The following is a 13,197-nucleotide window of genomic DNA, read 5'->3' as shown; positions in this document are numbered from 1 at the left end:
TTTTGTAATCCTTTTTATGCCAATTTGGGATCTATGGAAACTTTTTTGGGGCACATTTGGGGCAGATTTGGGTCTGTGGAGGGAATTTCGAGAGAACTTGAGGGTCTGGAGGACACTTCAGGGAGCCGGGTGGGCACTGGGCAGGGCACTGAGGGATTCTGACGGACACCTCGGCGTCCGGGGGAGCTCTTGGGGATCCAGGGGGGAAAACTTGGAGGTCAGGGAGGGGAATGTGGAGCCCTTCGGGGTCCGGGCGGGCACTTGGGGGGCTCGAACGGGGCTCCCTGGGGCGGGGGGGATGATGGGAGTTGTAGGCGCGGGTAGAATACTGTTCAATGGAGCCGCGGAGCATCACGGGGGTTGAAGGCGCAGCTGCAATGTCTCTCTGTCGGGCGCGGTGCATGACGGGAGCTGTAGTCCCGGAAGTGTCTCGGACGGGGCATTTGGGGTCCGGGAAGGCTCCTGGGGGACACTTTTGAGTCCGAGCTGTGACTTGAGGTGTTCAGGGGGAACGTATAAGGTTCGGGAGCATTTGGGGGGAGCTTGGGGAGGTCTAACGGGGCCCTGTAGGGCGCGGAACACGGCGGGTGTTTTAAACGTGAAACTGCGTTGTATGGGGCTATGGGGCCGCGAGAGGTGACAGGAGATTAATTCCCAGAAGTGGTTGTAACGGGAATCTGTGGCGCTGGGAGCAATCAGGGAATCCGGAGCCGCTTTTGGGGGCTTCTGAGTGGATGGTGACGGGGCACTCCGGGATCCTGGAGAGTGTGGGGGACGCTTATGGGACATGGGGGGAGGGGGCAGATAGCGGAATTCTGTGGAGCGCGGGGCATGATGGACGTTGTAGTCCCAGCTCCAATGGGGCTCTATCGGGCCGCGGTGCATGATGGGAGTTATAGGCAAAAAGGAAAAGCTGGCGCTGTCACCAGGCCCCGCCCCCAGTCCCCGATCCCCGGCGCTGATTGGTTGGCGGCAGTGATGGGCGGGGGTGGGAGCAGCCCATTGAACCCCTCCAGTCCGTCCCAGTACAGCCCAGTTCATCCCCAGTACAGTTCAATACAACCCCAGCACCTCTCCAGGCCCTCCCAATACACCTGAGTTCATTTGTATTCTCTTCCAGTTCTCCCCAGTGTCATCCATAGTACACCCACGTCATCCCCACACTATTCAGAGTGTCCCCAGCTTGTCCCAGTATACCCCAGAATTGCTCAAAGTATTCAAAATTTGCTCCAGTATTGCCCAGTATCAGCCCCAGTATGTCCCAGTATGTCCCAGTGTGTCTCTGTGTACGCCCACAGTCCATCCCAGTCCACCCAGATTCCCCCTCAGCATTCCCAGTGTTCCCCAGTGAGTTCCAGTCCTCCCCAGGGTTTCCAAGGTAAATTGAACTTCTCATGGTTTCCATGGCACCCAAACCCAGCAGTGGGGTCAGTGCAGTGTCCATGGCCACAGCCCCTGGCAGTGCCCAGTGCAGGTTGGGATGATGATCCACCCTCACAGCTGGCCCAGGGCAGCTCTGCAGTGGTTTTGGTGGCACCTTGGGCTGGCACACACCTGAGGAGTGTGTCTGTTTGCAGTGGGGGAAATTAGAAGATTGCTTCAAGAAAAGAGGAAAACCCCTCTTTGCCAGATCTCCTGAGGAGTGACCCTGGATCAGTATTGGTCACTGAATGCTGCAATCACCTCTGCTCTCTAGAGAACAGTAATAAAAAGGACACCATTTAAAATAGGAATGTGGTTACATTTCTTAGAAGTTCTTCTTGTAATATTTGTCCATAACTGAAGTTGAAGCTTTCCTCATGAACTGCACCAGACCAGAGGGAAATCAAGGCAGAGCTGTGGTTTGTTAGGAAACCTCTCAAGAGCTCCAAGTCACAATCAAAGTCCAAAGTTTCCTTTACTTTTAATGGGTCCCATTGAGGGACACAACTGAGAAAGTGTGCCCAGGTTGCAGTCAGAGCAGGAAATTGGAGGCAGTGATGACAGGAGGGGACAAAGAGAAGCCAAGTCTTGGTGGCCTGGGGCACAGCAGGGTCTGTGCCACCAAGGGCTGTGAGCAGACACCTTGTCCTGAGCCACTGGGGCCTCCTGGCACAGCCCCAGCAAGGCTGGGCACTGTCAGCCCTTGTCCTGCCCTCAGCATCCCCCCACATGCCAGTGGCCTCAGGGATCTGCTGGGACCAGTCCCTGGGGAGCCTTGGTCAGGAATGGCCCTGGGGGCTCCTTCATGCTCCCAGGGACTGCAGGTTTTTCCATGGACTTGGGGTTTTGCTTTTGCCTTGGAGTCTCTGAGAGCTTTGTGCAATCATGGCCTCCCATTATCTGCTTTAATTAGTCTCTTGAGAGGGCTCCTCAGTAACAACACTCAGTGGGGCTCATGGGATCTTTAAGGTACTTCAATTTTTGAGGTACTTTCCTTTGTCCTTTCATCTCTCAGTCTCTCAGATGTTTTTGGACATTCGTGGCCCCCAGTTCTCTCCTCGAAGGAGTCAAAGAGAATCCTGTGTTGGGGATGGACCTCAGTGGAACCCATTAATGCTTTGAGACACTTTGGGTTTTTCTTCTGACTCTCACTCTTGGAAAGATAACTGCAATCTCCTCTCAGGCCCTGAGGTTCAAGGGCTCAGTGCCAAAAGCACCACGGAGCTCACTGGGATCAAGCAAGTCCTGACAAACCACGGCTCTGCCTTGATTTCCCTCTGGTCTGGTGCAGTTCTTCAGGAAGGTTTTCAAGTCCACTTAGGGAGAAATATTTCAAAGAGCTTCTAAGAAATATTCATTCCTATTTTGAATGAATGGTTTTTAATACTGCTCTGTTTAGAGCAGATTTGACTGCAGCACTCTGTGACTGATGTTGATCCAGGGTCTCTCCTCAGGACTCTGGCCTGCTCAGAGGAGCTGTGACTTGAGGTCTGACCCCATGTGGACAACCTTGCTCCATATTCCCCTACTCCATCCTGTCTGTCCTCCCTCATCTGGGACCTGCTTTGCTTGGAGAACTGGCTGCACTCAGACAGAGACAGGATTTTCCTTTACTTTTTTAGAAGAATCTAGAACTGCTAACTTTCACCATAAAAAACAGAGTCACTCCTCAGGTGTGTGCCAGACCAAGGTGCCACCAAGGAGGTTCCCCTTCCCTAAGGCAGAACCCTGGAAAGAATGTTTGAGACCTTTGAACTCCTTGGTTCCCTGAGGCCTTGCAGTGTCACAAAGGTCCCTTGGTTCCATGAGGTTCATTGGTGTCATCATGGTCTCTCTCCCTGGTTACATGAGGTTCATTGGTGTCACCATGGTCTCTCTCCTTGGTTCCAGGAGGTTCATTGGTGTCACCATGGTCTCTCTCCATGGTTCCAGGAGGTTCATTGGTGTCACCATGGTCTCTCTCCTTGGTTCCATGAGGTTCATTGGTGTCACCATGGTCTCTCTCCCTGGTTCCAGGAGGTTCATTGGTGTCACCATGGTCTCTCTCCTTGGCTCCAGGAGCCATCACAATGTCACAACGGCCCCCTGGTTCCAGGAGGTTCCTGCAGCAGGACTTCCCCTGTGGCACAGCACAGCTCATCTGTTCTGTCCATCAGCTGGGCCATCACTCAGGGCATCTTCCCCCTCTCAGCAATTGCTGAGATAACCCAGGCTGGACATCTGTCCTGTGCTGAGTTATCTCTGGTGCCAGGGAGGTGGAATTCCCAGCTGTCCATGAACATCATGCCTTGAGAGCAGACTGAAGGGAGGGAGATAAGCCTTGAATTTCTGAGTGACACACACTTCAGTTTAAAAAACTATAAAATATACACTAAACTTGCACCATACAAAACTCTTCTGCATAGTCCCTGGAAACAGGTAGGGCTTCACTCCCAAATCTGGATGAATCTTTGTGGTTCCTTTTCTGGAAGCTGAGTGAAAGGGCTCCATGTGCACTCCCTCATCAGTTCCATGGTAAGTTACATTGACTCCTGATCTCTGCTATTTCTTCACTGGCTGTAATATAGGTAACTTTATTGAGCACTGTGTTTGTAGTTCTGTTTATCCTGCGCACTACGTATGTTACTTAAAGTCTCTTGTCTGTTAATCTTGAGTCCATTCAAAATAAATATTTCATTTTATACTAGACATAATTTGCCATTCTAAAGAACTTGTGAGCAAAGGGAGTTTGGGGATCAGGTATCCTGAAACAGATCTACTGCCAGAAACCTGAGCATAAGGCAGGACTTGTCTAAGTTTTCACTAAAGTTTTAACATATTTCATTTAAAACAATGAACAAGAAATTTTTTCCCATTTATTCTTTTCCTGTTTATAGATTGATATCACCAATCTCCAGCTGATATTGATCCCCAGCACCTCCTCACGCACTATGAACAGATATGAACATCAAGACCCTTTATGGCTGACAATCAGTCACACTCTGTCCCTACCCCCACCCCACCATTTCCCTCATCCAAGCCCTGGCACTCAGAGCAGCCCAGTGCAAATCTGAGCTTCCTCCAGTCCAGGCTGTGCCTGCAGCTTTCAGCTCCTTGGCACCAAGTCCCAGCTGCTTTCCTTGGAGAAGGAGCTGCCCCAGACACAGAGGGATGTTCATTTGGGGTCAGCAAACAGAAGCCAAGGCAGGCCCAGCTCCATGGCAAACACAAGTGCAGCCCAAGGAGTGCTGGGCAATGGAGCCACATGCAGGGGTGTCCCCAGGGCTCAGGACTGGGGCCAGGGCAGTTCAATGTGTTCCTTGCTGATGTGGACCAGGCCATGGAGGGCACCCTGAGTCAGTGTCCAGGGGAGCCCAAGCTGGCTGGGAGTGTGGCTGTGCTGCAGGGCAGCAAGCTCTGCACAGGGATCTGGCCAGGCTGGAGCCATGGGCCCAGGACAATTGGATGAGCTTCAGCAAGGCCAAGGGCCGGCTCCTGCCCTGGGCTCACAACCACCCCAAATCCCTGGCCGTGCCCTGCCCCTGATCCCCACAGCCTGTCCTGTTTCCTTCATCCCTGCATTGCCAGGGACTTTGTGGGACAAGGGAGCTCTGCTGTGCCTGTGGAGGGAGGTGCAAGAGCCACCAGTGCAGTGGGCACCACAGCTCATCAGGTTTGTGTCCTTTGGGGGTCAGGAACTGCTGAGACTCAGAGGCACAGAAAGGTTTCTTTTAATGGCTAAGATAAAAAAAGTGTACCAACGATATAATTTATTAAACATCAAAATTCTTCCCTCAGCTCTGTGCAGTGTCAAAGCAGTGCCTAATATTTCTTCCATGCACATGGGATTTCCGTGCAGGAACAGTTTTAGACAAAGACATTAGGAAAACCTGATTCTGTGATAGATGTAAACACAATTATGATGTTGACTGATGTGGAATGACCAGAGAACAACTGCAGGAGGAAATCTGGGAGCAATGGGAAGGCCATAGGACCAGCTGGTCTAGTGAACAGACATCCTCAGACATGGCCATTTAAACAGGAGAGGTGGAAACCCCCAAATTGAGAGGGACATGAAATAACAGACAGTACAGTGGTATCACAGGTAGAGGGAAAGAGCAGGATTTCTTCTCCTGCCATCAGTACACATCCAGAAAATTTACGTTCTCTCCTGGTGGGAAAACTTGGACGTTTCTTCAAGTACTCAAATGCCCCATCTTATGACATGTGGTCACGCACCTCGCAAGCTGCAGGTTCCCAACATCCCCAGGACTGCTCTTGTCCCATAAACATCTCCTCTGGCCCATTCCAAAATTGGGATTAACATGGAAAATATTTTATCAAGTCTGCAGAAACTGGGTCAGACCAAGTGGTTCAAGGCTGGATTTGGTCTGAATCTGGAAATCCCAAAAGACAGAAACAGCTTCATTTCAGAACCTGTCTGAGCCCATGGGAACAAGAGTTTTCCACATGTCCTGTCAGATCTCCCCTCTGTCCCCCTTTCCACCCACTGTCTTTTGTCTCCCCCCTGGCCCCCCGGTGAAGATCCTGTCTCTGTGTTCTCCATCAGCTCCTGGCTGGCACTGCCAGGCTGGGATGAGGAGCCCCTCAGCCTTCCCTGCTCCGGGCTGGACAAGCCCAGCTCCCTCAGCCTCTGCTCACAGCCAAAGGGCTCCAGCCCCACCTTGGAGGCCCTTCCCTCACCCTGCTCCAGCTGCCAGACATCTTTCCTGCCCTGGGCAACCCAAACCAGGCCCCAGTGCCCTGGATAATCCACGTCCTTGATGTCCTGGTCCCACAGCCCTGGGTGCTCCTGCCCTGCCTCGCTGCCAGGGCACACGGCTGCCTCCTGCCCAGCTCCTGCCCACCAGGAGTTTTCTGACAGGGCCTGGTGGATACAGGGAGGGCTGTGGATGTTGTCTGCTTGAACTTTAGCCTTGGACAGCATATCCCACAGCATTCCCTGGAAAAGCTGAAGCCTGTGGCTTGGAGCGGTTCACCCCTCCCTGGGCTAAGAACTGGATGGACATCGGGGCCCAGAGAGTGGTGGGGAATGGTGCCACATGCAGCGTGTGTGCAGTGGTGTCCTGCAGGGATCAGTGTGGGCCCAGTCCTGTTTAACATCTTTATTGATGATGTGGAGAAGGGAGCACAGTGCACCATCAGCAAATGTGCAGATGGCACCAAGCTGGGTGTGAGTGTGGATGTGCTGGAGGGTAAGAGAGCTCTGCAGAGGGACCTGGACAGGCTGGATCCAGGGCCCAAATCCAACAGGGTGAGGTTTAACAAGACCAAGAGCTGGGTCCTGCACCTTGACCACACCAACCCCTGCAGTGCTCCAGGCTGGGGACAGAGTGGCTGGAGAGGGGCCAGGCAGAAAGGGACCTGGGGCAGTGATGGACAGCAGGGTGGACATGAGCCAGCAGTGTGCCCAGGTGGGCAATGGCACCTGGCCTGTGTTATAAGTGAGTTATAGGAATTGATAGAATTAAATTTGATTAGATTTAGTATAATTTATTGAGTAAGTTACAGTAAGTAAAAGAGTGTTGTGTGATTGGGGAGTTTTTGTGTTATTAATGGTTCATGATTTTTTATTTGATAGTTTTGATTTATATATTTTTTAAATTTTTGTGTTATGTATCTTTTTTGTTGTGTTTTGTGTATATGTGGTGTGTTGTAAGGGGTTTTTTTTGTTTTCTAGTCGTTGTGAAGATGAAGGTTTTTTATTATTTTGGTGTTTTGACGAATTTTTATATATTTCTTATATAATTTTTAGGATTTTTAATTTTTATTTATTATATTGGATGGTTGTAGTTAGATTTCATGTTTGTAGTGAGGTTGTATATTTGTAGTTAGATTTTGGGAAATATATATTTTGGGGTTTTTTTGTTGTTAATTAGGTTTGGTGAATAAATATTGATTGCATTTTGTTTTATTATTTTTTATTTTTTTATTGAACTGTTGTAATTTTTTATGATTTAGAATTCGAGTTTTAGTTAAGATTGAGGGTTTTTTGTTGGTTTATATTTTGTTTGGATGAGTATGAAATGGGTAGTTTTTAGGTGGATTTTTATAATAGTAATTATTTTGTTAAGAATATATGGTTTAAATGATAAGTTAAAATTAGTAATATTATTAGTTTGGTAAGAGATGATAAGAGGGTGGTAAGTTATGGGGAATGGTTAAACTATGATTTATATTAATTTTGTTGGGTGGTTTTTGTGTTTTGATTTTTTTATTTTTTTGTAGTTTTGTTATGGTATTTTGTGTAATTTTGGTATGATTTGTATATATATATAGGGTTTTTTTAAAAATATTGTAAAGTTTTTTTTTGTGGTAAAAATATTAATGGATGAGGAATGGTGTGACCATCAGGAGCCGAGCTGCTGTGCCACCCCTGACCTGCCCCCACCTCTGCACACAGATATTGCTGCTGCAGCTCTAGAGAAGGGAGCAGAAGGAAGCTCCAAAGAAAGGAGATCTCCAGTAAAAACAGTTTTGGGAGATCCTTTAGTTAATTTAAAGCTACAGAGAACAGAGCCCGTCCTGGACAGAGTCTGGGGCCAGAGCAAAGGAGGAGAGACAAAATAATATCACAAATATGGGCATGATTTTGTGCACAAATTATTAGACTAAAACAAACGTAAAAAATTCCAGCAATGAAGGGGAAAAAAAAGAATTCTCAAAAATTACTCATATTACAAGTGAGTAGGAGATATTGGCAACTTGCACAAATTGGAAAGGTTTACTGTTTCTGAAACCATGCAGTCATCAGTGTCCACACTGCAGCCTTGAGCTCCTGGTTCCTCAGGCTGTAGATGAGGGGGTTCAGGGCTGGAGGCACCACTGAGTACAGAACTGACAGGGACAGATCCAGGGATGGGGAGGAGATGGAGGGGGGCTTCAGGTAGGCAAATGTGGCAGTGGTGATAAACAGAGACACCACAGCCAGGTGAGGGAGACAGGTGGAAAAGGCTTTGTGCCTTCCCTGTTCATAGGGGATCCTCAGCACAGCCCTGAAGATCTGCACATAGGAGAAAACAATGAACACAAAACAGCCAAATACCAAACAGGCACTAACAGCAATGAGCCCAAGTTCCCTGAGGTAGGAGTGTGAGCAGGAGAGTTTGAGGATCTGGGGGATTTCACAGAAGAACTGGCCCAGGGCATTGCCATGGCACAGGGGCAGGGAAAATGTATTGGCTGTGTGCAGCAGGGAATAGAGAAAGGCACTGGCCCAGGCAGCTGCTGCCATGTGGGCACAAGCTCTGCTGCCCAGGAGGGTCCCGCAGTGCAGGGGTTTGCAGATGGACACGTAGCGGTCGTAGCTCATGATGGTCAGGAGGGAAAACTGCTGAGATGAAGAACACAAAGAAAAAGAGCTGAGCAGCACATGCAGAGTAGGAGATGTTGTTGGTGTGCCAGAGGGAATTGTGCATGGCTTTGGGGACAGTGGTGCAGATGGAGCCCAGGTCAGTGAGGGCCAGGTTGAGCAGGAAGAAGAACATGGGGGTGTGCAGGTGGTGGCCGCAGGCTACGGCGCTGATGATGAGGCCGTTGGCCAGGAGGGCAGCCAGGGAGATGCCCAGGAAGAGGCAGAAGTGCAGGAGCTGCAGCTGCCGCGTGTCTGCCAATGCCAGCAGGAGGAAGTGCCTGATGGAGCTGCTGTTGGACATTTGCTGTGTCTTCACATGGGGATCTGTAAGAACAGTAATCATGGAATAGTTTGGTTTGGAGATGACTTGAAATATCCCAGCCCAGCTTGGTGTCACTTTCCCCCCACTGCCTGCCCAGGGCTCTGCTGCCTGGAGCTCTCCCTGCCAGCTGCTGCTTCCCTGTGCCCAGGGCTGGGCCCTGCCAGTGCTGCCAGAGCCCAGCCCAGCCCTGGGGGCTCAGCTCTGCCCTGCAGACCCCTCCCAGCACAGGGCACTGCCAGGGCCAGCTCTGCCTCTGCAGGCTCTGATGGCAATGGCAGAGCAACCCTGAGGAGGCTGGAAAAGCAACACTGATGCTGCCTGTAAGGGAACGTCTGCTGATTTCTTTCTTTGCCTAGTTCATTCAGACATGAGAGAAATTGTTTTTATTGTTCTCAACCTGAACAGACATATGAATATCAATGTTCAATTTTCCATCCAGGCAAACCTGAGCAGTAGATTATAAAATCAGGATTTTCCCTTTTATGCAGCCCCTGACTTGCTGTGCTCCCTTTATAATCTATTTGGAAATGTTCTGTAGTTAAATGTTGTGCTGGGAGCAGTCCTGATCATTGCACCATCCTCACCACACAAGGAGAACACTTCCAAGTCTCACCAGCTGTCTCCCTCCACCCAGACCTTGTCCCCCAGTGCTGTCAGCAGCTCCCAGGGCTGGCTGAGAGCTGTCCCTGGCAGGCAGCAGAGTCCCTGCCCAGCACAGCACCCTGGGCTGCAGGACCCTGCTCTGCAGGACAGCCCTGGGCACCCCTGGCTGCTCTACACGAGAGAGAATCAGAGAATGTACTCACAGAGTCTGTGGGCATTGGGATGTTCCAGCTTTAGGAGATCCCTGCAGGAGCTGCAGCTGCATTGTCCTGCAGCCAGAGGCTTCCTGTGTCCAGGGCTGGGAGTGATTCTGCCCCAGGCACTTGTGAGCATCTTCCCAGCCCTGACTGATTGAAGCTCTCTGTGCCTCTGTGCTGTGCCCAGGGTGGCTGCAGGCAGTGCCCCAGCCCTGCTGGGCTGGGAGAAGAGCTGCTCATCAAGAGAAATGGGTTTTTAAAGCTCTTCCTGGTTGCCAGGATTGTCCTCTATGCCAGGATACCAGTCCAGCTCAGCAGCACAGACACAGCACAAGGACTTTAATGAACCTCTAGTGGATTTGGTGCTGTTTACATCAGACTTAGTCCCTCAGAGAGTGTGTTCAAAAAACTTGTCAAGAACTCAATCTCACATTGAAACTTCAAAATATCTTAAACTTTAAATAGATCCCACTGAGGGACAGGACTGAGAAAGTGTCTGCACTTTCCAGTTAGAGAAGAACATTGGAGGCAGTGATGACAATTGAGGATAAACAAGGGGAAGGTGTCTGTGATGCTGAGCAAACCTGGATGTGTCTCAGCAATGCCAAGGGCCAAGGGCTGAGCCCCAGCCCCTGGCAAGGCAGATCCTGTCCCTCCCTCCTTGCTCAGGGCTCTTCCCGGGGCACTGGGCTCTGGGGATGTGCAATGCCAAGGGCAGCACCATGGGGCGGCCCCTGCCAGGCTGCTGAGCAGGGACAAGGAGGCAATGAGGCCCCAGCACAGCAAGGCTCACTTGTCCCCTGCTGGCCAAGGGCCCAGGGCCAGCAGCCATGGCCAAAGTGCTGCAGCACTTGGCTCTGGCAGGGCCTTTCAGCTGCTGCCCATCCCTGTGCCCTCTGCAGCCCAGGCTGTCCTACGGTGTCCATGCCCTGCCCCTCTGTCCCTGCAGGCTGTCCTCATCCCCCGGCTGCCCCACCTGGCTGGCCCCTTCCTTTGCTGACAGCTCTGCGTCCTGCCTGCCTCTGCCTGCACACACAAAGCCTTGGGCTGCTCCAGACTCCTTCTGGATGCCAGGTTTCACTACAGCCCTGCCCTGCGATTGAAATTTCTTTAACCTTTGGTCCAGTCTGGACCATCCCAGCTGCTCTTGGCATCAATTCTTTCTTTTTTTCTCAGGCTGTTTTCAACTATGTCCAAAGGATCCCCTATCTATGAAACCTCCCTTCAATCCCTCCCTGGGCTCTCTTCTGTCCTCAGTCTCCACTCCACTGAACACAGAGCTCCTTTGTCCTTATACATTGGTCATTTTCTTGCAGCGTCCAGACCCAAACTTGGGAGATTCACAGAATTCTTAGAATTCACAAAACTCACAGAATGAGTGGGTTGGAAGAGACCTTCAAGAACATCAAATCCTACCCATGCCCTAACACCTCAACTTGACCATAGTCACAAGTTCCATATTCAGACTTTTTTTTTAACATCCATGGGTGTTGACTCCACCACCTCTCCAGGCAGACCATTCCAGTACTTTTATTGCTCTTTCCGTGAAAAACTCTTTTCCTAGTATCCAGCCAATTGTTCCCTTTAAACAATTTGAGGCTGTGTCCTCTCATTCTGTCAGTTGCTGCCTGGTGATCTCTGGGCCCTCTCCAAGGTGTTGGCAAATGAAAATATTCTGCTCATAGTCTAAGGAAATCACCAGAGAACAAGACAGCCAAACCTGTCTGTCCTGGCTACTTTTGTCTAGTCCCAGTTCTTGGACAGATGTAATTTTGGAGGTGGAATCCAGATTTGGGCATTGGCAGCTTGGTAAGGAGGGCAGTTCTTTTCCACTGGAAGGAAAGCACTGAGTCCCAGTGTGTGGTGGTAGATGAGAGACAGCCCTCAGGAGGCCTGGGCTAGCCTGGGCTGTCTGTCCTGGCAGATTTTGGCTGGGAGCAACCCTTGTATATGAAGAACTTTTCATGGGGATTGCCAATTCCAGCCCTGGGCACCTGGAAAAGGGGATGGTTCTGTTCCACAGGAAGGAAAGCCCAGAGCCCCAGTGTTCCAGGGGCTGATGAGAGGCAGCCCATGACATGCCAGGATCAGCTGGACTGTGCAGGTGGCCCCCAGGAGGCCAAACCATCCCCACCCATTCCATATCCCCTTGGTTCCTTGAGGCCCCACACTGTTGCCATGGTCTCCATGGATCCATGGTGCCCTACAGTGTCACAATGGCCCTTTGGTTCCATGGCATCCCAAAGTGTCACAATGGTCTCCACAGGATGGAAACCACAGAGCCCCAGTGTTTCAGGGGCTGATGAACTGCAGTCAGCAGAGGCCAAGGCATGACAGACCTCTCTGTCCTGGCAGGTTTGTATGGAAATAACCCTTGGATATTTGAAATTTTTTAATGTGGAACCCCAGTTTCACCCTTTTTTGGCTGGAGGAGAAGGCCAGTTCTTTTCCATAGAAAGGGATGCACAAAGCCCCTGGGTTTGGAAGGCAGGTGAAAGTTGTTCCTCAGGAGGCCAAGGCCAGCCAGACCTGACTGTAATGGCAGCTTTTGTGTAGGAGCAATCTTTGGATCTAGGAGTTTTGGAGGCAGAATCCCCATTTTGGCTATGGGCACCTGGAGAAGTAGGATGGTTCTTTTCCATAGGAAGGAAAGCACTGAGCCCCAGTGTTTCAGGACAGAATAGAGGTGAGTGCCAGAGGCCAAGACCAGCCGGACCTGTGTGTCCTGGTAACTTCTGTCTGGGATAGAGTCTTGCAGTAAGGAATTTTGGAGGAAAAGTACCAATTATATTGATGGGTGCCTGTGCAAGAGGTACTTTTCCTTTCCATTTGAAGGAAAGCCCAGAGCCCCAGTGTTTCAGGGGCATATGAGAAGAGAGCCTTGACATTGCAAAGGAAGTTGGACCTGTCAGGCCAAGCCAACCAGACCTGTTCCCTGTTCCAAGGAACCCTGCAGTGTCACAATGGCTGTGTCATGTTGGATCCTTGGTTCCATGAGGGCTTGCGGTGTCACACTGGTCCCTTGTTTCTAAGGGGTTCCACAGTGTCACAATGGTCTCTTGCCTCCATGATGACTTGAAATGTCACGTGAGTGATGTAACCCATCTGCCAGTCTTCCCCATATATATTTGGACCACCGCCCCCCATACCAGAGGGGCTTCACTCGCTTGGCTGCTTGATGGCAGCACACGTCTCACAGTCATGGATAACCTGGGAAATGCTGTCCATGGTGAGATCCACCCCTCGGTCTCGTGCCCACTTATAGGTAGCATCTCTGCCTTGGTGACCTGAGGCATCGT

The 13,197-nt window shown here is 50.6% G+C and overlaps 1 protein-coding gene across 1 annotated transcript in view; it reads right to left on the bottom strand.

The window, feature by feature from the left end:
- Positions 1–6,661: 6,661 nt before the first annotated feature.
- The window catches only part of LOC134057346 (olfactory receptor 14J1-like), a 37,476-nt gene continuing 30,940 nt past the window's right edge, over positions 6,662–13,197 (bottom strand). Inside the window, exon 2 of the mRNA XM_062514334.1 lies at positions 6,662–8,597. Within this exon, the coding sequence (XP_062370318.1) occupies positions 8,147–8,597 (451 nt within the window). The 3' untranslated portion in view covers positions 6,662–8,146. The remainder of the gene's footprint in view (positions 8,598–13,197) is intronic.

This window comes from Cinclus cinclus, unplaced genomic scaffold (assembly GCF_963662255.1).
Source record: "Cinclus cinclus unplaced genomic scaffold, bCinCin1.1 SCAFFOLD_32, whole genome shotgun sequence".
Classification (NCBI taxonomy): domain Eukaryota; kingdom Metazoa; phylum Chordata; class Aves; order Passeriformes; family Cinclidae; genus Cinclus; species Cinclus cinclus.
The sequence above is the reverse complement of the archived record's forward strand: the minus strand, read 5'-3'. Positions and strand labels throughout refer to the sequence as shown.